The sequence below is a fragment of the Falco biarmicus genome, chromosome Z (genome assembly GCF_023638135.1).
Source record: "Falco biarmicus isolate bFalBia1 chromosome Z, bFalBia1.pri, whole genome shotgun sequence".
NCBI lineage: Eukaryota > Metazoa > Chordata > Aves > Falconiformes > Falconidae > Falco > Falco biarmicus.
The window spans coordinates 30,451,522-30,476,086 of NC_079311.1; the positions used below are offsets into that span (position 1 = coordinate 30,451,522).

The 24,565-nt window shown below is 41.1% G+C and overlaps 1 protein-coding gene across 2 annotated transcripts in view; it reads left to right on the plus strand.

The window, feature by feature from the left end:
• CPLX1 (complexin 1) overlaps positions 1 to 24,565 on the plus strand; it is a 115,554-nt gene that overhangs the window by 67,294 nt on the left and 23,695 nt on the right. For both annotated transcript variants that reach the window (XR_008819594.1, XM_056325479.1), the window contains exon 3: positions 3,985 to 4,160. Coding sequence is in view for 1 of the 2 variants with exons in the window: in XM_056325479.1 (XP_056181454.1) it covers positions 3,985 to 4,160 (176 nt within the window). In the remaining variant the exon portion in view is untranslated. The remainder of the gene's footprint in view (positions 1 to 3,984; positions 4,161 to 24,565) is intronic.

Consider the following 24,565-nt stretch of genomic DNA (forward strand, 5'->3'; position numbering starts at 1 on the left):
CCACAGACAGACTCCACAGCCTCTGTCTGCAACACTTTTTTTTTTTTTTTCTTGTATTAAATGGGATTCCCCATACACATTATCTCTTCTCCTGTCACTGGGCACCAGAAAGAAGAGTCTGACTCCCTCTCATTCATTCCCTTTTATCAGATATCTACACACACTTCTGAGACGTCCTGAACCTTCTCTTTTCTGGGTTAAGCAGTCCCAGCTCTCACCTTCTCCTCATATAAAAGATCCTGAAGTCTCCTAATTGTCTTCATGGCCCTTAAGTGGCTCACTCCAGTAGATTCATATCTCTCTTGTGTCTGGGAGCCCAGAACTGGACACATCACTCTGAAATTTGGTGTCATCAAGGCTAAGTAGAAGTGAGGGATCCCTCGTTCTGCTGGCAACACTCCTCCTAATACAGCCCAGGAGGCTGTTGACCTTCTTTGCTGCAAGGATGCATTGCCTTCTTATGGTCAGCTTTTCCACCAGGATCCCAAGGCCTTTACTGCAAAACTGCTTTCTGGACAGCTGACCTGCTTTCCAGCTGTTTCACTAGGGAATGTGTCCCACACGTTCCCAAACATCTAAAATACTGTTTTTCAGACGGCTGTTGACAGCTTAAACCAACAAGCCTCCCATGGAAATGTGTCTTAAGTGCACTCATAGTTACTTGTCTTAACACCTATATTGCCTCATTCTTCAGCCCATATGGATGAAGGGAATGAATACTAGTTTGAAATGCCTGCTGTGGCACTTGCCTTCTAAACAAACCATGTCTGAGATGTTTTCCCTTACCAAAGTTTTTTATCCTTCAGGGACAGGGCTGTTTATTATAGCCGGAAAGGTGAAAACTTGCACATGTTGTCCTAGAGCTTTAGCCACTTCTGTGTTCTTCCTGTGGCTTTGTCTAGAGATGTTGGAATTAATGTTGATTGAAGCTCGTTACTGATCAGTGATTACTTTGGCGTTGTCTGCCTTCTCTTCATGTCAAGGTAGGTGTTATGATTGGGGTGTGAAAGAAGACAAAAAGACCCAGGCATATCATATGAACAGATTCAGTAAGTGTGTCCTTCCCCTCTGCTTCCTTGGAAGCTTCAAAATTAGGCTTAAGGACAGAACTTCTGCTCTTCCCTTCTGCTTGTGCCTGTAACTGCAGCATCTCAGTTGCATGCAAATGAATTCTCTGGGGCCTCCACTGCTGAACTGTTAAAACCAGAAACTGTTATCCAGGGAACATTAAAAACAAAGCCTAAAATTTAGGATGAAGAACAAATGAGACAGAAAAAAAAAGCTTTTCTATACCAGAAGTAACACAAGAGATCAAAGTTAAAATGTAGTGTAAACTTTTGCTTCCAGTCAGTTAACAGTGATACCACAGTGCAGCTTTCTGCACATTTAGAAAGCAACTTTGAAATCAGTGGTGAGTTAAGAGAGTCTGTGAGATTCCTGAAACTGTGTTCTTGTGCTTGTAGGTGTCCTGTGTGCTGAATAGCTGCAAAATCAACTGCCTGAAGCACTCAAAATCTTGGTCTTGTCTAAGAGATAAAAGAAAGTCTACACAATTTCAATCCTTACATGATGAGCTGAGCTGATATTGTAACTCAGTGATAGCCTAGAAGTAGTGCTTACAGGGGAAGAAATAATCTCTTTCTGCTGCTGAATTCTGCTTCATAAGTAGCTAGTGTATTACACTGTCTGGATGGCTCTAAGTGGAGAGAAGCTACAAAGAGATTAACTTGATATATTGAACCCAAATAGGTTCTGCAATAAGGCTGCTTAGGGAGGTTCCTGCAATAGGGATGTGGTACTCAACTTGTCTGCATTCCCTTTCCACTTGCTATGAAATTCTAGATTGCTTACAATTTCAGTTAGCCTTCCATTAGCCTTCCTTGCATCCCAGGAAAGAAATCACCAGATGCTCTGAGTAAATTTGCCCTCAAAGTGCAAGACACTCTGTATTACTCTGACCCTGCAGAGGAAGGATGCAAAATGACAGTAGAGGAAGACTGACAGTAGCTGGGGACCATGAGTATTCCAGCTGGTTTTTTTTGGGGGGTCCCTATGTCCTTTTCTTATCCGCAGGTTTCCCAACAGGATGCAAGTGTCGAAAGGCTTGTGGTTAGCTAGCTGAATGGAGACAGTCATGTTTACTGTTATTATTTCCCAGCCGGCAAAAAAACCCCACCTATAATAGCCAGATCTTGGCAGGCTTAAAATGATTGTTTTCCCCATACTTCTTCATGGGAGATGGATTCAGAACTGCTTTCAATTTAGGACTCTGGAAGAACATGTGACCTGGAAAAGAAATGTGGAGGGGAAAAGCCACAGGATCTGCTCACCTCTCAACAAATTCCATGGTAGTTGTTAGAGGCAGTAGTTAGTCTGATAACTGTCATCTCTGGGGCAATTCAGGAGGAGTTATTCTGACAGGTTGCAGTTGTTTCTTCCTGTAACAATCAAGGTTCCACCATTGCCATCCCAAGTACTGATGTGGAAAGCCAGAGCAAACACAGTCCTCTGCACTGTTGCCGCACTGAAGAGCTAATTTAGAAGAGAGGGATAAGGGGGTTCTGAAAACCTTTTCCCTTCACTTAGCCTCTAATAATGCCAACAGTTATTTGGAAGAACTTTGACAGTGTGTCCTTCCAGCCTAGCCTTTGAAAAGACCAGATGACTTAGCTTTATGCAAGGCAAGAGTTGTTAAATGTGTATACACGTATGTGCATGTGAATGTGTGTTACAACAAGGCTATCTCGGATTAACTCCTCAGCAAGGAGCCAGTCTGAAGCTGTCCTGACCCAGGAACTAAAGACCTGGGTTCAGACTGGGTCAACCCATTCCTGGGTTAAACGTTGGACTTGATAAACTTAAAGGTCTTTTCCAACCTAAATGAATCCATGGTTGTATCATTCTGTGACAGTAACCAGCAACCTACGGTGTTCTGCCACAGTGAAGGTACTTTCTTTCATAAATGATGTAGACAAAGTCCGACACAACTCCCAAAGGATACATGTCTTCACTTCATCCATGTAACCATGCTTGATCCTGCTGCAGCCCTGCAGTGCCATGGTGATGATGCACCAGAGTAGATGCCCTACCCCTTTCCCTGGCACCTGCTTTCCTCCCCAGCTGGATGATTGCCAGCCATTTGCCAATAAAGGTTCCTCTGAAATACAGGGTAAATGGCTTTATGCGGCCCTGTGGGGACAAAGGGGCATAAGAAGCCTCCCCATTTGCGTGGTTGTGCAAGGGTTTTTCACAATAACAAAGAGCTGGCTCAGGAGTCACACATAGGCTGAAAATTTGGGACCACTATTCATGCAGCGGTATAAAGAGGGCAAAGCCAAGCCAGGGTCCCTCCTAGATACTAGGCATTAGAGGCAGTGGTGTCCAAGGGTAGACAAGAGACATGCAGAGATGCTGCTTCTTTCTGATCCGTGGTAGAAGCCTACAAATCATCAGCAACTCCAAATGTTTGCTAATGCTGTGTGCTCCTACCTGTCATGGGATGTGTAATTTCTGGCAACAATTAAGCCTGTGATTACTCATCCCTGCAATCAAAATTTCAAATTCCTTTCCTAGCCCTGGTGTCATTTCTCTCTGGATGCATCATCTACCTGTAACATTAAAGACCCTTCAAAATCAAGCTTCAGTTCACTTTACTGAGCTGATGGAGTGAAAACATTGTGTGGATGGCAGCTTGCCCCCCTCAGGACTGCAAACTAATTGTTTTGCCATCATGCAAGTGTACGGAGATGGTCTCTTCCTCTTACTTCTGTGCTTCTCCCACCATTGCCGGGTAACCCACCTGGTCAGGCAAGATACTTTGTCCACCTCCTTCCTCTGTGTGGAGTGTGCTTCCTTCTCAGTGGAAGGAGAAACCTTTGCAGATGCAGAAGTGAAATAAGGTCCTGAGTGTGGAAGGAGGACGCTGGCATTGTGGTGGTTTTCCCACATTCTTACAGGGCTGACTTTCTCATGTGCTTTCTCTAGGGGCTACCAAAGACATGGGGAAGATGCTGGGTGGGGATGAGGAGAAAGATCCAGATGCTGCCAAGAAAGAAGAGGAACGACAGGAAGCTCTCAGGCAAGAAGAAGAAGAAAGGAAAGCCAAATATGCCAAGATGGAGGCTGAAAGAGAAGTTATGAGACAAGGGATTCGAGACAAGGTAAGGATCTGGCTTTCAGCACAGACCAGGTAACTCATAATGCTCATGGAGAACTGCAGTTTTCAGCTGGTTTGTGACCAGTTCCCTGAGCACCTGGATAGAGCCAGGCAATTACTTTGCCACACTGAACTTTCTAATCTTGTGCACTGTCCCTCGAGCTCTGTTCCTGTTTAAACATACCTCCCACACAGATAAGTCCTCTGCAAAGATGAAAAAGAGAGTGAAGATAAGGGGACAAAAATGCCTGGTTTTCTCATCATCTGTTAATTACTTGCACTACTTTAAATGTTAGTGACATCTCTGTCCCCATGCAGGTGCTTTCTAAGCTTGCATTTGTGGTTTGTGAGAAAGGCATAATTCAGTGTTTCTGAGAGATACAGTCCAAGTATCTTCTGTATTGCTTCCAAAGCTTTCTTTGTGTTAACAGGTGACATGGGACAAATCTACTCTACTTTTCATATTTAGGCTTCTACTACTCACAGGCCGTTAATCTGAAAGAAACCACGTTTCGTTTACCCGAGGGACTTAACCATTGAGAAGCACTCTCTTCTACTTAAGTTGATTCTTGTAATCTTGTAATTTTGCACAAGGAAGAAAGGAATAATTGTGAGAGTTCAGAATGAGATTGAAAAGAAACATACAAAACAAACGTCTAGTAGAGAAATGAGCTTAATTTAAGATAGTTGAAGCTATTGTTACTATACTTTAGCTTTTAGGGATTGATGTGTGGAGGGAGAAGGTAGTTTTACTGCTTCACCCTCAAGACTGGGTCAAAACTGTCTGTTTAGAATAACTTAATTTTATAGGAAGAGGTCCTGGCACTCAGATAACTTTGAAAGAAATGTGGGTAATGGTTGGAGAAGGGGTTTCTGATAATGAAGGCCTGTATGCTGACTTACATCACATACCAAAGAACAATAGAAAATACCTGTAGACAGAATGAGGAAGTCTTGAGAGATCTTTCCTCTGCAGTGCCTACCTCTGAGCACGTTACAGTGCCCTAAGAATATGTCAGGGAGAAAGCTTCAAGATCTTATCACAGAGCTCAGAGCAACTGTCCATAAACAAAACTATGTTTGCACTGAGTCAGACTTCTGACCTAATCCTTATGGTTCAGGAGGGAAGCACAGATAAGGATGAATTGTTCCAGTGGGATAGTGCATCTTGTAAAGAGTATCAAGAATTGTTCTGCAAATAAAGAAATTTGGGAGTATGCTTCTAAGAAAAGACCGTACTTACAGGGAATTGTCAGCCTGTGACACTGCCAGAGAAAGGCATTCATATGATAATTTAAAAGAGGGTGTTAGTTAGCAGAGAGAGAGACAGATGAAGAACCCCTACCTGGTCAATATTTGTTGTTTTATAATGTATTTAATGAATACATATCTAGACAGTGTAATATATTAATATAAGCATATCAATGTGTGCGGTATATGTTTAATGTATATTTACAGGTGGAACTGTTTCAAAGCAATGACATAGGTCTGTATTAGACATTGGGGGTGCGGGAGAGATGATGAATTTCTGACTTGAAGGCAGATGGGCCTAATGCCCCGTTTTCATCTGTCACCATCTTTCTGCTAGACCATTGAAATGTTCCCAGAGGCAGACGGGGTTGCTGCATTTTTCTTGCTGTTGGGCAAACTGCTGTGAAAGTGTCTGAAAAATCCAAGATGCCCTCTGTTGCAAATCCAAGGTGATCTAGACTAGAATTCATGCATTCATGAGTAGGATGTATACAGCCTGAGTTTCAATGAAACAACCAGCCAACGAGGATTTCCCTGGGATATTGTCAGCTACCTAGATTTTGCTGAGTCAGGCTGGGTACTGGCTGCTTAAGTCTCTTGGAAATGCGTTGACTCCTGGATGATATAGCAAAGGGCTGGCTCTGCAGAGAGAGTAAACAGGAACACTTGGAGGAATGTTACTTGACCTCCATTGAAATTCTGGATTGCAGCTTTTCTAGTGATGTGCTGGGTTATCTTTCAGATTAGCAACAGGAAGTCCTGCTTTGGAGAGTGCACCCAGCTTGTGAAAACACAGGAGCTCAATTTCCTGTGGTTTTCTTTCTCCTGGGAATAATCCCAGGTAGTATGTGTTTGAAAGATAAAGCTGTTTTCTACAAAATCAGAAAAAATGGATAAAGCTGTAGAAAGGAGTTGGTTTTGGGATGTGGGTTTGGGGTGTGTGGTGTTTTTTTTTTATGTTTGAGAGTTCTGTGAAAGAGAGAGATTATTTTGTCCTGACAAGGAGGTGGATTTGATAATATACAAGACTTTGTCTTCAAGTATTGTGAATTTGGTGGCTGGAAATGTGGGAAAAAAATATTGAAACACTAGAAAAAAGGGCTGGATTATTTCATCCATTTCTTGTTTATTTAGAAGTTACCTTCATTTCTTCACCAACTCCAGTAAAAGCAGAAATGTAGAAAAGAAAACTGAAACAGGGGTTCTATCTCGTACATACACAAGTTATTGCTGGCAGGTAAAAATGAAATCCAAGAAGTTTTAGGTATTAGAGATCTCCATGATGATATTTGCTTATTTCTCACATAAAAAAGTGAGAAATGAGCACGTGACTTGAGTGAGTAGGAACAGGTTATTTATGCAGAATACAAGTTTGAAAGTGTGTGCATAGGTCATGAATCCACAGTTGCAAAGATACTACCTTAGTGCAGCTGCAGGATGTCAGGGAAACAAGCCAGGGAATGACGGTTTCATCAGTTAGTTAATATGGCTCTTTGGTGAGGCCCACAGAAAGGACAGGCTCACCATGTTTGTTTTGATCTTTTTGCCATGGCTTTGCAATGAGTGTGATAAATGCACTCTCTTGTTTAGGGCTTCAGAAAATGTGGGAGCTACGGCAGAGCTTGGAAGGGACAGATACCACAGATATGTTCCAGCATGTGCTAACTTCAGCTTTTAAATTCAATCTGTTAAATCGAGATGCATGTGCCCTGAGCCCAGCATGGCAGCTGGGCAGAGAAATGATTTAGGGAAAGGACAAAATGAATTATGCAACAATCAAGTATTTTTATAAAACTTACGCAGCATTTTCATATGGAAATGAATTTTTAAGGATGATGTTTGGACATGACATTTTGAAATAACTGGACCACCAGGCAGTTGTCTTCTAGCTCCTACTTAATGTCCAGCATCTGATACTGAAAATGGATTGCAAGAGTGTAAAGGACATAAACTGGGAATGCTCCAGCTTCCTGCTGCCCCAAGGTGCATGTATAGAGCTTGCTTTCTGATCTCATCTGGGCTTGATCTCAACACTACTGCCTCACAGATCTTCTGGGCCTTACCACAGCTGTGTCTGGACAGAGGTGCCTCACCTGACCAGCGCAGGCAAGGCTGTGAGAGGTCTTCAGTGCTCCTATGCCTGGTAGGTCAGGGTCTGTGTCCAGCACCCTGGTGGTGGGACTGGAGAGCTAATATCCCCGTTATCTTGCTAATACCGAGTTCTATCAACCTGCTGTGCTGGAGCAGCCATCTTATTTCCAATGCTTTTGGGTGAAATACTGCCTTCTATAGACAGATGATCTTTTTCTGTGTTATATACTTGCACATCTCAGCAGTGAAAGCTAATTACTTTCTTCATGTAATAATCCATAATTACTTATTTACATGATTAATTATTTCCACCACTGTGGTAGAACCCAGGCCTCAGAGAGCCCTAGTACATGCTCTGTAATTAACACTACCTGTCTTGGCTGCCAGTGGGACGATGCCTGTAGCCTGCAGCTGCATGAGAAGTATGGAAAGGTGGCAAATGGAAAATTCAAATGCTGGAAGAATTAGATTTGTCTCTACCATTGTAATTGACCCTGTTGGGTGCTGTGCAAAGATTGTGGCATAGTGCTTAATTGCATGGTCATACAATTATGCTTCTAGGAACGTCAGCTCTCCTGGTGCACAAGCTGAGGGTCAGCTTTTCTTAGTAAGCAGAAGTTCAGTATTTCATCTCTGCCGTGAAGAGAACAGTGCGTATTCTCAAGCTCATATACTAAGCAGTATCCAAATTCTGACAGCAATATAACAAATTTCCTCATTTAAGCATTTAATTCAGTGTTGTTGTTATTATTATGCTTTCACGAATATGGTTGTTAAGTTCATCCCAAACACGGTTTCTTTGGAAATTTATCTGGGTGTAGAACAAAGAATTTTGTTGAGGGTTTTTTTGTTTGCAAAGTACAAAAGCAGAAGAGTTACGTGATTAAAGCCTTGGTGATAGTAGAATGTTAACATCTTGTGGCATGAGTGAGCCTCTATGGCACGTAGTAAGAAAAGCTCAGGGCTTCCCTGTCCCTTTGCTGGTGATAGGAAAATGGTGGAGTCTGGGGTTTGATGTTTGTTCCTGCAAGCACCATATCACACAGCAGGAGAATGTGCAGTCCTTGTTCTGTTTAAGTGTAAGTCCTTCTGTCTCTGGATGTGTGCCATTAATTCTTCCCATTTTCTCTACTGGGCCATCAAACACTCTCAGTGGTTAGGCAGTAAGAGTCTTTGCAGTATTTGGAATTGTCCATCTCCCAGGAGAGTCATGAAATCTATTCAGTACTTTGTAGATATTTAAGATGTGATCTTCAGGTCGTCCATGGTATAAGGTTGGTGGTTTTGGAATTCTAGAAAAGTGAGAACATTTGGATTACCAGCAATGTGAGAAGTCCTAAGTTAGAGCTTTTGTTCTCTCCAGTTGGGAATGTGTCCTCATAGTGCTGGGGTTTTATTCTTTGTTTTTATTTTAAATCTGATTGCTGAACTCACTTTTGGCATTAGATCACTCAGACAAAAAGGCAATCAGGATTTGTAGCTGCAGTACTAGATTCTCACATGAGATAATCAACATGCAACATCATACAATTATTTACTTCTACTATTTCATTTATTTATTTCCATATGTAACTGGTACATAGCTGCGAAAATCCCATCTTGGGACAGGAAAAATACCAGAATGTGGATTCACTCTGTTCTCCAGCAATATCAGACCATTAAAACTAAACTCCAAGCTCAGGAGTGCAAACTTAACTTTGATAAAACTTTGTTGCTATGAAACAGCTTTACATTGTTAGCTAAACTCTTTAGTATTAGTACATCTATGGGTTGTTTCATTCTTGTCTGACTTCAGATGCAGATATTGCCAAGGGCTTTAAAAATTCCTGTACAAAGGAATGAAATTTTGCTGTGTGAAAGTGCAGTCTTTCTTCAGAGGAAGAAATATAGCACATTTTTCATTGGAGACTATCCACAACAGAAAAAAGTGCAGAAATTGTATTCTTTGCATGTCAGAAGGTGAAGGATCTCAAACAAAGAAGATTGTCCTCTGCAATGAATCATCTTCTGTAATTCAAATGATAAAATTTGTATCTCCATAAACAGAAACATTCTGTCTCATCTCTTCCCTTTAAAATCACTGATATTAAACCAGCGATGTGAATTCTTATCCAGCACTTGTGATCTAATGAAGCTGTGGCTACTGTTCAGTGTGTGGGTCTTAAAATGATTTTCAGAATTGTGTATGTATTGCACAGATGGAAAAGTATCATTAACTTGACTCTTCTCCTGCTTCCACTGTAGCTTTTGATAATTCACAATAAAAAAGACAAACAAAGAAAAAAATTCCTTGCTTAGTTTAGTTCAGTACAGGTACTCTTTGTGCTATAGACCAAAGAGTGTTTACAACTGGCCCTCTGGCTATGAGAAAGCAATAGGCCTGGCTATGACACTCCCAGAGTGATGCTTTGCAAGACAGGGATTATATTGTGCTTTCCAAGAAGTGGGCACTGGGCTGGGTGGGAACAGTCATAACCCCAATAACAGCGACAACCAAGAAGAATTGCACTCATTGCAGCAATTAAATCATACGCTGATCTGGGTGAAGAAGGCTGCAAGGGCAATGTCCTGTGGTGCTTACTGTGTTCTGGACACGTTCCATTCACAGGCTGTTGAGGACAGTGGAAGGTGGAGTAAGCCCAAACAAAGTCAAGTTGTGGTTTAACCCCAGCTGGCCACTAAGCACCATGCAGCCACTTGCTCACACACACCTCCCCATGATCACCCCTGCCCCCTGAAGTGGGATGGGGGAGAGAATCAGAAGAGTAAGTAAACTTGTGGGTTGAGGTAAAGACAGTTTAATGGGTAAAGCAAAAGCTGTTCACACAAACAAAGCAAAACAAGGAATTCAGGTGTTTAGCCATCTCCACAAAAGCATGACTTCATCACACATAATGGTTACTTGGGAAGACAAGCGCCATCACTCCAAATGTCACCCCCTTCCTTCTTCTCCCAGCCTGATGTTCTGTGGTATGGAATATCTCTTTGGCTAGTTTGGGTCAGCTGTCCTGGCTGTGCTCCTTCCCAGCTTCTTGTACACCTGCTTGCTGGCAGAGCATAGGAAATTTGAAAAGCCCTTGATGTAGAGTAAGCATGACTCAGCAACAACTAAAACATCAGTTTATTATCAACATTAATATACTAAATCCAAAACACAAGACCTTACCAGCTGCTAATAAAAAAATTAACTCTATCCCAGCTGAAACCAGGACAATTCAGAAGAAGGAAAGAACATTTGCAGGGTGATTTAAGAGCACCATAACACTGCAGATCTTTGTCATATTGGTATTTGGAGGCATTCAAGGGGATAAAGTGATTTGATCTGGACTAGAGTTCTGACCTTCTGCCAGAACTTGTCCCCCAGTGATTGTTGCAAAGAAGTCCTGACTGACCTGTGTTGCCTCTGAGCCGTACTCTTGAGTTTCTGAATCAGTTTTCTTCATAGCTTAGAGTACAGATCTTTAGCATCAAACTTGTTCCCAGACCACAGAACTTTTCAATATGATTTAGTTCACTTCTCACTTCTGGAAATTCTAGCCAGATTTGATTTTCTGTTTTGTATCTCAAAAAAACCCCAAACCCTTGTCTGTGATGCAGCAGCTGTCTTTTGTAAGAAGGCTAACAAACTGGTCTGCTTCAGTGAGAAGAAGCACAGCTGGAAAGCCAAAGGTTAACAAAGTTATCTGGGTATGCCTAAGTTCAGCAGTCTCTCTTGAAAGTTGAGAGAGAATTGTGCCTTCCCAGGTGTGCTTTTTAGCACAGAACAGGGATTGATGTACCTGTTAAGGACCTCCAAGGCCATTACTAAACATAGTCACCTTCAAAGTGATTTTAGGGCATGTGTTCCTACCCAACCCCTGTAGTTTCATCTTTATATTCCCTTGGAAGTGCCAGGATACACAACACGTCTGGGTCTTCGTTGTTGCAGCCACCTATGTATATAGAATTCTCTAGGTGGTCTGAATGAAAGTGTTTGTACCAGGTCTTATCTCTTGACATTAGACTAATAGAACTTATCTGATGGGAAAAGCTGTATGGATTCCTTCCTGCACTGTAGCTTTATGCCGTTTCTAAAATTCAGAAAAGGGAGCAAACCATTGGAGCTTGGAAGCAAAGTGGTATCTTTTTCGTCCTCAATCATAGTAGTTAGAGGTTTGATTATTTAGCAGAACTCAGCAGGATCAGTTTCCAGCTGCTGATTCCCCACTCATACCTTTTGGGGCTCATTAGTCCGCTTTTTTGTGCAGCTCTGCCTTTTTCTAACTTCGTTTCTACGTTTTACGCTAATCCAGATCTACACCAGTAGATGTCACTTTGGATACTTGCTAACGAGATCCCACTGGGCAATGCTTCTGGAGTTACTGAAATGTCTCTTGAAATGCAGCCTTTTTTTACTGTTATGCACTGATTAGGGTATCTTGTAAAGTAATTCAGCTGAAATCCTCACTTAACTTTTGTCTCACTGAGCTGGCTGGCAAAACCTATTATAATTGCTGGCTCAGGGCTAAGTAGATTCATCCACTCAGGACTGGGTGCAAAATAAACCCAAGCAGATGATGTACAGTGATCAGTGCTGGAATTTAGCTAGGAAGGATATCTGAATGGTGTGTCATGCCTTCTTGGGTGCGACCTATTTGGCTTACCTACTTGGAAAGGCAAGAAACAATTACCCCAAAAATTGGCCTTTTGCAAGTTCTCTTCCAGTACCATTGCAACTGAGCATCTTTGAACAGCCAGACACTACTACTCTGCTGTAGGTGCTGTTATACCACCTCACAGTCCAATCCACACTTCTGGCCCTCATATCAAGGTGCCCCATTACCAGAAGATCTGTTTGGAAACTAGTATCCAACAATTTTAATTGACAAATTATTCTGTATTCATAATAAGGAACTCTTCAGTACAGCACTCCCTAACCTGTCAGGTATTTACTTACATTACCATGCAGAGGATATGGAAGGTGGGAAGGCAGTAACTACTTGTAATTTATTGTCTGATAACACAATACATCCTCTCTTTCTTTTTCCCTTGTGCCTTTTTTTTTCCTGGTTGAACTGCTGGTTTAGGAGCTTTCCGTTTTTTCAGAGCAAGGATAGACTGACTACATTGCAGAGCAAGAATGTGTGATCTATGAGGAATTGCTTTATTTCTACAGAACAGTCTTACTATATGGAAACAATATACACAGCCATTGTATATTACCAAGTTTTTGTGTGTGTAGACACATAGAAATGTATATAAAGAAAGTTTGAATACATTTTCTTTAATCAGAAAGATTTTTTTCCTTTGTGTAAAGGAGAAGATGAATGCAAAGAGAATGTCTGCGTCATGGATAAAGCCTTACTTTATTCCAGTTTCAGTAACAGTCTGCATTCAGTCCCCACAATGTTTAGCCCACAGCTTGAGGAAGTCAGTGAGGAACCTGCCCTTCTTCAGTGGACTAGCAATGGTTAACACCTACATAAAGAGGTTATTAAGTTGGGTAGTAGCATTCACAGTCATATGTGACAGCAAATTACTACATGAAGAAGGTGGAGAGCTACCTACATGCATGCTGGATCCAGAGTTCTCTTTTTGCAAAGGCTGCAGACTTGTCTTAGCCTACTTCCCCAGCAGAGCAGGCACAGCCCACTGTCTACCTGAGTTTTGGCTGGAGTCATTCATGCTGACTATCCAGAATAGAAACTACTCAAGTCAGTGCAATTGGAAATAGCAACCTGAGAACCTGTACGCAGAAGACAATGGCAGGTCTCTGCAGTAGATTGCTATAACAAACACAAAGGTAACAGTATGCATTCACCTCTGAAATACCAGTTAGCTCAGTTTCTGCCTTTCTGATGCTTCTTTGTGATTCTAAGTGTCACCAAATGATACTTCTTTTTCACATCATCCAGCAAGACCAAGCTGCACAGAGGAAGGTCTTTTTCCCAAAAGATCTTGAAAATCCGATTTTTTATTATTATTTTATTTTATTGTATATGTCATAGTAATTATATAACATATACTGTATATTATATATTTTATAATATATTATATATTAAGTATACAATGTGATTAATAATTTTATTAATAATAATACTTTTTACTTAGCATTACTGTTTGTGATTCATGGGTGAAGAAATTGAGCAACTTGCCTAAAACTATGCAGTGGCTGAGTAGGGAATCAGTTTCCTGAGCCAGAGGCGTAGGCATAGTCTAACCCTTGTGCAAATGGGATTTCATCTCCTCCTGAAAGCCTGGACACCTTCACAGGCAGCAGTCCATAACAGACGGTAAGGACTTAGAAATGAACACCATCCCAGAGCCTGTATGACCTGCATCCTCATTGCTACTGGTCTATAGAAATGGTTGCCATGCCCAAACCCTTCCAATTCAAATTTCTTTAGCCAGTAGAGCCAAGACCACATGTAATAATTTCTTGGCTAAATCCAAACCAAAGGCATAAATGCATCCCTTTGCATTGAGAGGCAGAACAGCATAGTTGTTGCCTTGCTGCTCTAAGGAATAAAATACTCTTTCCTCATTGGTAAAAACCCCTTAGTCAGGATGATATAAAATTTGGCTGAGTGGCTGGAGTACCTCCGAGTTTTTTCCAAGACAACCTCTCTAAGTCTTTTGATTCATCTGACCTTTAAAGGTAGACAGTTCTATCATGGGTCATGCTGCTTACATCAGCCTCAAAATGCAGATAATGGCATGAAAGTAATTTAACGAGTACTGTTGCCTGTAACAAGCACAGCTACACCATTTTTTTCATGTAACTTATTTTTTTTTCACAGCTTACAAATCAGCTGTGAAAGTAAGGGAGAGCTTGTACAGTTGTTGGTTCTTTTTTATGTCAATCTAATTCAAGGACTGTGAAGGTCAGTGAAGAGGATTTAAAGGTCTTTTCCCTTTCTGCTGCAGCCAAAGAGCTCCCATTACTGTTTAAAATCAAGCATCAGCCACATTATGTCTCTTATATTGGCAGTTTGTTATCTGAGTCTTGAACAATCAGGTAATTCACCAGGAATTAATGAGACCAGCGGAGTTACACCTGCTTGAGAATGCAGCCTGATGCCTTCATGGCTCAGCTAATGGAGGCTCAGCCTTTGAAATTCTGCTGCTTCCTTGGAGCAAGACATGAGTGTATGCTGGCCTCATCATGAAGGTCTGCATCTGTTCTGACATTGCTCTTGGTTTCATCAGCCTGGGATTTAAGACTGTCAGGGACAATTAGTCCCCCCACATGCTTGAAAGAAGAAGGGCTGAAACCAGGCCAGATATGAGTTCATGCATGGGACAGGATGCCAAAGTTTGAGGCATGCCTGCCTTGCTTGCCTGATGTGTGTCCTTGCTCCCTATGGATGCTTGTTGCTTATGGTTAAGCTGGGAAAAGAAGAGAGGGTTTGCATCCCCGCTTCTGATGAGTGTCAATTCGTATGGCTTTCCTGAGGGTCTGAGACAGCCCTCAGGATTTCTCTTTCTCTCCCCTTCCTCACTGGCCAGCTTTGAGGCACTCACAAGCAGAGCTGAATTAATCTTCACCAGACTCCAGTGCAAGGTCCCCTTGCCTGGGCTCCAGGCCAGGGCAGCCCTCTTGCTGATGCAGGAGAAGGTCTGTGGCCTTCCTTTGACCATGTCAGAGTTTGAGGAAGACAGATTGGCTGCTGCTGGGGGAGAAATAGGATATCTTGCCCTTTCATCATTTCCATTGGCTGAGGTTTTTCAGGATTCCCTCCTTTTCCTTTCAGCACAATCTTTAGTGCTGTAGGCCTTCTGCTTTGCTAAAACAGCATGCAAGCATGCCTACACCTGCTGGGAAGCACAGAGTCACATTATTCATTACCTGCTGAGAGAGAGACTTCATGGAAGAATTGCTTTTCCTCAGGAAGAAGAGAGGAAGAATGCAGCCTGTCAGCTTCAAGCCACCATATTCAAATTACCCAGCATCTCCTGGAACTGTTGGCATGGTCTTCACAAGACCAAGTAGAGCAGGTACAGTGCTTTTATGCTCTTCATCCCAGCCAGAGCTCCAAGCAACCTTTCAGAAATTTAGGGTTATTATAGGGACTTTTTAAACTGGCACCATATCTATACAATCTTACTAGCCATTTTACAGCTGCTGGATTATTTCTGTCTTGCTCTGTAATAGGGATTCAGATTCTGTCTCTTTATTAAACAGATTGATGCTAAATTAGAGGAAGGATTCATCAATCAGAGATCAAACCAGAAAGACAGCCCAAGCAAAGGCCTGGTGTGGGAAAACCAGCTGACAAATTGTCCATTGAACAGAACTTTTCACTCAAATGCAGAAAGAAAAATGGGGTTTGTGGGTGGTTTTTATTTGGAACTTGTATGCTTGATTTCCTTCCTGGAAGTTTCTTCCAGCTACTGCCATGGAGTTTGGGGCATAGAGATATCCCACTGTACCTCCCTGAAAGTCTCTAGAATGTTTTGTCACATTCTGGTGTTTCTGATGAATCCCTGGTTATTGACTAGTGGGTGGTGCTGAAAGTATTTCTTTCCTGTCTAATCAGTGGCTTGTGGTCGTGAAGATTGCTTGTGAAGATGCTGTAGGCAGAACCTACCAATTTAAATTATAATCCTGGCCAGCAAAGGCAAAAGTGGCAAGACAGTGTTGCAGCGCAGCAGAGATTCAACTTCATCATGTCTGTGTGCTTCGTCCAGCTGCATATCTGGCTAGAAAATTCTTGCTTGCTGTGTTCACATTTCCTGTGCTCTGATGTAGTAATCATGGATTTCCATGTACTGTAATTTGCAGTGGGTGTTAGCTTTGTTTAGGAAGGAAGGAAGTGTCTTCAGTAAGGTGAAGAACAGCAACTCCACTTGGCTTGAATTTAGTTGAGTTTTGATCTGGAGTTGAGGCTGGGAGTTTTAGGAGAGCAAGGCTTCTGGGAAATTCTCCATCCATACCTCAGTGGTTTTGCTCCTGGCCAGCTCTGATAGGAGAGATGGATGAGAAGATTTAAAACAAAAACAGAGAGAGATGTGTTTGAGGCATACTTAGATCCCCATGAAGCCTCGAACATGATGCAGAGCCTTCTGGAAATCTGAGAGAACAGCTTCCTGACTTCACAGAGGGCCCTGTCAGGCTGATGCTGTTTACCAGAAGCAGGCTTACTGTAGTTAACTTCTGAAAGTCTGACAGTGCTTTATCAGTCAGGAAGTACAACACCAATGTCTTCTATCCATGCACCAGCTGGTCTTCCAGCCTTTGCAAATCTGTCTTTCCTAATTTAGAGAGCCAACTCTCAGTCCTAACTATGCTGTCTCCTTCAATAAAAGAGGCAATAACCTGCATGTGCTCTTGAAACAGTCTCAGCCTTGATGTGTGCTTTCTGACTTCATTTGCCTGTCTCCCATGTCTTGAGAAGGGAGGCAGACTTCAGAGGAGGAGATGAGGACCACAGATCAAGCTGAAACCTGCAAGGGAGGCTCTGTGTTGTGTTCTTGCTGAGGAAGTCTGATTTGGACAGTGAGAGGACTGTGGACTTATCTCTTTACAGGCATTTGAAAAATGGTCAGCCCATCCCAAAACCAATCTTTTTTGATGTAGGGGTAGGGTGAGGGTATATGTTCTATCTCTGACAGGTTCGTGCAAAGGAAAGTAATGTGCTGTTGCTAAATTTTAATGCATGGTGAAAGAATCCTCCTCCAAGAGATTTGCTAGGGAAGGAAGATCTGCAAACAGGAACAAGTGGAAAAACACTGGTCTACTTTTGGATAAATGGCCATTCTTCTGTCATTCAGACTGCGTGTTTGGCAAGTGGTTTAAGCTGATTCTGTGCTGCCACATGCTTTAGGTGTGGATTTGGAGGTGGAGGGAGGTAGGGGATACTTCAGGGCTTCACTTTTGGCAGGTAGTGGGAGAATCTCAAATGAGAAACCGCCAAGCTATTCCCAGAAATAGGGATACCCCTGCTTCTGAAGGGCATCTGACACTGTGAGGGAAGCAGCAGGAATCTAACTGGCTCAGAACTGCTCTGGAGGCTCTTTCCCTTGACAGGTGTGTGTGGTCCCTTGTAAGCTTCCATTTTCTCAGAGATTTAGCAGTCAGCCTTGTTTGACAGGCCCAGTGAGTGTCAAGGAGAAAGGCCTGTCACTGTGTTAGTCATAATCTGCCTCTCACTCTGACATGTCACATCAGAGCCTGTGTAAAGGCACTCTGCACCCTCCAGGCCCTTCCAGAGACTGGAATCACAGGGCTGTTCACCAACATTTTTGGCAAGAATTTCTGAGTGAATTTGGTTGGCAAAAGCAATCACAGATTATGGGAGAACTCAACACCCCAACATTTGCATTGATTTTTCTCTTCCACCTTCTGGCTGTTCACATAAAATGGTCAATTTATGTTCCCAGTACTGCTTTTTATCTCTGCTCGCCTCACAAATGCAAAATCACATCTTAAACCAAACACACAAGACTGTGTTCTTCTCCTTCCCCTAAGTTTCCAAAAGGCAGCTTCTCCTTGAAAAATACAGCTATTTCTTAAGAGCAAACCTGGGATTTTTGAATATTGAGAGCACTTACAGAGGCATGAGGCAAAGGAGAGAAGGCAGGGTGCTTTGCCTTAGATTCAGCACTCCCACACTCTGTCAGAACTGAGAACTGACCTGCTTAAATTTTTTTCTCTTCTTTTCAATTTAATGATCCACATGAACACATGAATGTTAGAGGTACTATATGACAGGTAACAAGAGCAAATATCTGACAGGAACACAGAATTTGAAGGCATTAAAATAATTTAAATCTGCTTAACAAAATTATGAAACTATACTCCTATTAAAACTTCTTTGGTGAAAGGTTTTAGGCTCAGTGACATATTTTTTAAGAAGTCTCACTACATGGACAGTTATGAGACATCTTTGTTTCCAGTCTCAGTGATTTGGACACGTCTTGTGTTTTTCCTGTGCTGTTCATGTATGTTATTGAGGCAGGCAGAGACAATATTTGAAATCCTGGAGAAGGTAGTTCAAAGCTCTTCCCTGCCTATTTCTACAATATTTGTGTTGGGAAGTGTCTTAACCACAGAGCAGCATGAATAAGAGCACTGACATGACCACAGTAGCTCTATGAAAGATTGTCTGTGATTTGTTGTCTGCTTTTAGTAAGGGTGCCCAGAAATGAAAAAAGTATACTTTAGTTTCAGTGAAGTGATTTATTTGACTGACATAGACTGTTCCCCTCTAGTGGCTTGAAAAAAAGTTTAGAAATAAATTTGAGTTTTTAGTTCAAAAGCTAAATGTAAAAATTCATCTATTCCTTCCAAGTCTGATGTGAAATGGAGTTGAGGAACTAACTATTGATTTACTGAAAGGGTGGGGGTAATTCAGGTGCAGTGAGACCACAAAAGGTGTTTTGTCTGTCTTGATATCACTGAACATGAAATCCATTCCCATATCTCAGACATATACACTGCAAAATTTTAACACAAAATATAACTTTGCTTTTTTAGAATTCCTTGACATTTGCTCAGTGATGACACAGAAACAATACAGTAATCCCTGCACTGTTGTGCACATGTAAGTTTGTACATGATTCTGACAGAAGCCTGAAATAAAAAGTTCAAAGCGTCAGTACCAGGTAAGCACAGCTAAGGAGTTTGGTAAGAATCCCACAGGACAAAACTACGGCTCTTCCCTAGTGCAGCTGTTTTGCAAAAGCATTGCACAGTTCCTGCTCCCGCAGTCTTTTGTAATCAGAGCATCATGATTATGAAATAAGGCTGTTGCTTAAAAAGTACTGAAAATGTCAGAGCTGCTCTAATTAAAATCAAACCTGAAAGCTCTGAAGTGTTGGCTAAGTGGACTAACAGTCATTAAAGCACCTGGGTCTTGCTAAGAGATACCAGGTCTCTCTGTCTTTACTGTACTCAAAGGCACACTGAACAACTTCACAATATGAATGAAAAACCAAAATGGAAGCTGCACAATAGGATTTCAGTAGAAATAGACTAATTTATAAGTTGGTGCAGAGCTAACAAAAGGCTTCATTGGATTGATTTATCACAATTTTGATTAATAAAACATAACACTGCCTTCACTCGTCTGATTAAGGCAGGTAGTCTATGAACTTTCCAGTGATCATGCTCTTAAATGCAGCTTCCCTCCTGTAAAATCCTCCAGTCTTACATGCAATACAGTCCTGATCACAGCGGCTAAAACTTCTGATGCTTCCTGATTTACAAAGGTGGAACTCAAAGGCAAGGACTTCCTTTGTAGTTATGGTTAGTGCTTGGGAAAACTCAAGAGTTGCAGTGGCTTTATAATCTACAAAATACAGTAAGTACCACCCCGGTAAGCAGCCTCGTGCTTTCTAAAACAGAAATTACAGTGGTGCTTTAGAGTGAAAGGTGAAGTAATACATAAGAATAGAGATAAATTCACCTCCATTGAGCCTGGAAAAGATGATCTCAGTCTCAAGAAGCAGCCTGGCTTCTGTTTCCAGCCATTGTCTGAGTCAGGGCTGTAAGATCGTTTGTTTTGCCTCTACAGTCCCACGTGAGAAGGACAGCATGCACTTGGTGTCAGGGTTATTTATCCCTGTCCTAAGGGCGCTGCTAGACAGATGTGCCAAACTGAATGGAAAAGCAGATGCAGAGAGGGGTGTGGTGTAGGCTAGGCATATGACAGGGCCTGAATCACAGATTGGTGGGTGGTTTCCCCCATCCTACTTGAAAAATTCATTTTGTAATACTCTGGGTCCTTGTCCAGCTCCTTTAATCAGCCAGATGCCTTTAGATCAGAGGCAGAACATTTTAGGATAATGATATCATAGCTAAGAGAAAATACCCTGTGGCAGAAAAGCGTTGTTAATGTTTCTGCTATAGATTGCTATTTTAATGATGACAGCAGAACTTACATTTGTGATGCTTCCTACCACTTGTGCATTTAAGAACCAGTCTCACTGTGAAGACCATCACAGAGCATAGCAAAGACATGTGCAAGATTCTTTGCAGTCTATGTCCCTTACTGAATTCGAATTCCACATCACCCTCTGCCTCCTACTGCCAGAGCATAAAAAAAAAAAAAAAAAAAAAATGAAATTAATTCAAAGTCACAGTATGTGGCTGATTATAAGCTTCAATAAGATAATACATGCATGGATTTTTTTTTCCACTGAAAAAAGCTCTGAAAATATTAGCTACAAATTAAAGTAACTGATGATTTTATTTAGAACTTTTAAACTGCAAAGAAATGTCCTACAGTATTTAACTTGTTTAAATGCAAATGTACAGATTAATACAGGAATATGATATTGTTATGTTAATCACAACTTTTTTCATCTTTTCAACTAAAGATTGATTTTCCCTTTCTTTTGCTTCTGTAAGAGCTGGTGTGCTCTGATTCTTTGTTCTGAACCAATCAGTAGAGTTGTTTTGCCATAGATATTGCACCTACTGTAAAGGAGGAAGGTTTGCAATGCTCTTTGTGTGGACAGTTAAACTTGTTTTGTTTGTGTATGTGTGCATCAGATGGTTGTTTATGGTTTATCTGATGCAAGATATCAGCCTTTCTGCTCCATGACTGCTTTTCACACAGCCTGTAGGTGTTTTTTCTTTCTTGAAACAGTATCACTAAATGTCAACTGATAAGAAAATGGCAGAACCTGATATTGTATCCAAGATCTTCTTACATGGTTAGAAACATTCACTATATATGAAGTGGAGTTGACAATATTTTCTCTGTCCTCTGACTCTTTAAGTCGTAACTTAAAATTTTGCTTAACTTAAGTCATTAACTTAAGCAAGTTAAAGAAGGAAAATCCAAAAGCCAAGGTTTAAAGGCATTCTCCCTATAAAAAAATAAATGAGTGTGCACATGGTGGTAGTTAATTGCCACCTGTTCCCAAGGACATTTGTGCAGCTGCCAATCACTCCTAGTCCTCAGTACCTTTCTGGACAGCAGGCTTGTGTGTGATGTGAGCTGCTGGATTCTGTCAGGTACAAAGTGGAGTGCTATTGACAGAGCTTAAACACAAGAGAGGCTCTGGGGATACACCTCAGCCTTACAATCCTGAGATGTAAAGTACTCTATAGTTGTACTTCAGACCATGAGCATGATACCATAGTCTCCTTTACTCCATCTATGTAGAGTTAGGAGCATGAGCTGCTTCCATGTTGCTACAGTCTCCTGGCTGCTAGTCAGTAATTCCTCCCTCTCCTTTCTGATCTGAATAGAAACAGTATTAGTGCTTATAAATGAATGTAAAAACAGTGCTCTGCCAAACAGCTTTGTCCCTGATTAGCCAGAGTATTTCCACCCAGCTTGGCCCCTGTCTGGGCCTCTGCACATACAGATGTCCACACCACTCTGATGCAAGGAAACAGCTGGGATGCATGCCACCAACTTGCTATGCCTGTGGTCTAGACCGTCGAGGAACAGAAATGTTCTTTATTAGTGGTTGGAAAGACTGTAAGGTTAAACTCTGGTCAGCCCTTCCTTGGCACCATATGCTGAATTCCCCATCGCTCCTGTGATGTGGTGGGTTGCCTGTGCTTTCTGAGTCAGCTCCGAGGCAAATGATCCCAAATACTTCTGAACCGATACTCTCATGCTTCACATACAAGATGGGCTGTAAGTTGGTGTCTGGTATGGCTCACTATGTTGCAACAGAGAACTGCACAGCCAGCTTTTCTAGGATCTAAATTTTTTTTTTTCTGGGTACAGGAAACACAAAGAATGTATATGAGATGAAAATGTAAAAAGTCATTCACAACCAAAGGTGGTGCTAGATAACAGGTCAGACATGAAAAGACCATACTTATATGATTTATACAGCGGATACTAGAGACTGGGCCAGTTAGGTGGATACATCAGAAAAAGAAATACAGATAAGATAATACCAGTGAGACTACCTTTGACCATCTGAAGCTGGAAGACAGAATTGATTCTTGTGTGCAGTTAGAAGCTTGGTTCATAATGTAACAGGACATTCTTAGGCTTGGCACAATATCATTTCTGAATTGTTAGCTTCAAATACATACTAAATGGATAAAAGGTTTTGCAAACAGAATCCTTATCAAGAAAGTAGCTTCCAAGTCTTGTGAATTATTAGTCCTTGGCCCTGGACCTAATGAATGTTTTTGTTAAGGACATAAAGATGTTTGTATACAGAAAGAACAGAAAATCTGTTTCCTTTTCTGCACAACAGATTAAGAGCAAGAAATAACATCCCATGAAAAATTCAGGTGAATCATCATGTGACAATAACAATGCTGTGGGCAGAGTTCATTTCAGCCATCAAACCTGAGGTTTGGTGATGGAAATAAAGGCAGATCCAATTCTTTCAAAAATTGCAGCTTTACTCAGAACCATTGTTGAAATAATAAATTATTTATACATATATATATATATATAAATTATTTAAACAAGGAATAAAAGGGGGAAAATGCATTTGATGATAAAAATAAGTTTTCTGCAGTAGGAAATGTCTTTGTGTTCTCTCAGACAATTGAAGGCAAGAATGAAACAACTATTTGTGCTTTGAATGATGTTAGGGTAGATGTACAGCTCTGCTTGCTAATGACTCCAGTTCACTTAGCTGCCCTTAAGCCATTGATGCTGCCAGAATCCAATCACCAAGTTAGCTGAAATCTGAATGCTTTCTTTGCCCTTTCCTGGCGTGAGGGAGGAGAGGGAGGGGAGTAAGGGCTTGCAGCCTTCTTGGAAGAAATTCTTCCCGTCTCCCAGAGGAACAGACAGCTGCAGGATAAATTTTAGATAAATTTATGCTTATTTCCTAAAGTATATCTCTGTTACGGTCAATGGAGCATTATAGACCTGAAGCAAAATCTCTGTTAAGTGAGAAGAATGTGTGCTGTGGATAGTTCTGAAAATCTCATCAATGAGTTGTCAGAGAAGAAAATGTTGCTGAAAACACTGATGTTGAAGATCTTTGAAGAAAATACATCCATTTGAAAGACTTTGTCTAGTAACAGAAGAATGGAATGTTTCTGGCCTGATGAAACAGCTCTATCTCAGGAAATACTTTTCTTTAATATTGAAACTTCTCTTCAAACAAGTACTCATTGTCGAGATCAAGTGACAAGACCAGTATAAGTGGAATGTCTTAATGTTAGTAAAACAAATAAATTCAGCGTTTGTTTGGAACTCATTCTCATGTAGTACTTTTTTTTTTTTTTTTTAATAAGACGATTTCAATGAGGGAGAAGAAAATCAAACATGGAGAGTTTCTTCCAAAACAGCAAAAGTATCATGCCCTTTGAGTTTTGTTAAAGCATTGCAAAACTACCATTGACTTTTGTGGTGCAAAATAAGGTCTAAATAGCTGGTCATAAAGAGTTCAGGACAGCAGAGAAAAGACAAAGAATGAGAAGGCAAAATGGTTTTGGTGACATCATCAGGATGACATGACAGTTTAGTGGCAAAGCTAAAAAAAATCCCATGTATCTGGAACTCCTGTATCTGTTTAACTGTATGGCTTTTCAGCCTGAGATGGTAATCCCACTGATTTCCAATATTGTAAGAAGAAAAGAAATCTGATTGAGAAATTATTCGTGTGGTGTCGAGAAAAGCAAAGCCCTTGTATAAGTTAGAACCTGGCAGACTAGGCAAAACAGACTCCCTTGTGCAAATGCAAATTACTGTGAAGTGATTAGCAGAGTAATATTTGTAAAATTTAATCAATTTAACAGAGATGAGGAGAAGAAATAACAGCCCCGAGCCTGATCCCCTGCTCAGAGAAATCATTGAAAGACTTTCATTACTGTTAATTGGAATGGATTGATCTTTTTAGGAGCATTAAGTTAGCTTGAAATCACAGCTGAAAAGGCAATCTTATATTAAGAATGTAAGTTTGTATTATGATGAGAGGACACAAAGTAATAGATAAAATATTGCCCCAGTGCCTTTAATATTTATAAAATGTACATTGGTAAAGGACATGGATGTGTTTAACTCAGAAAGGGGTAAGCATAGCAATTAGAATAAGTACATCTGGTACATTCAGAGAATGGAAAATTAGAAAGCCAGCTCTGACCTGTACTTTCACACCAGTGTAAGTAAGCTCAGTAAAGTCTCATTATGACCATAATGTTTAACT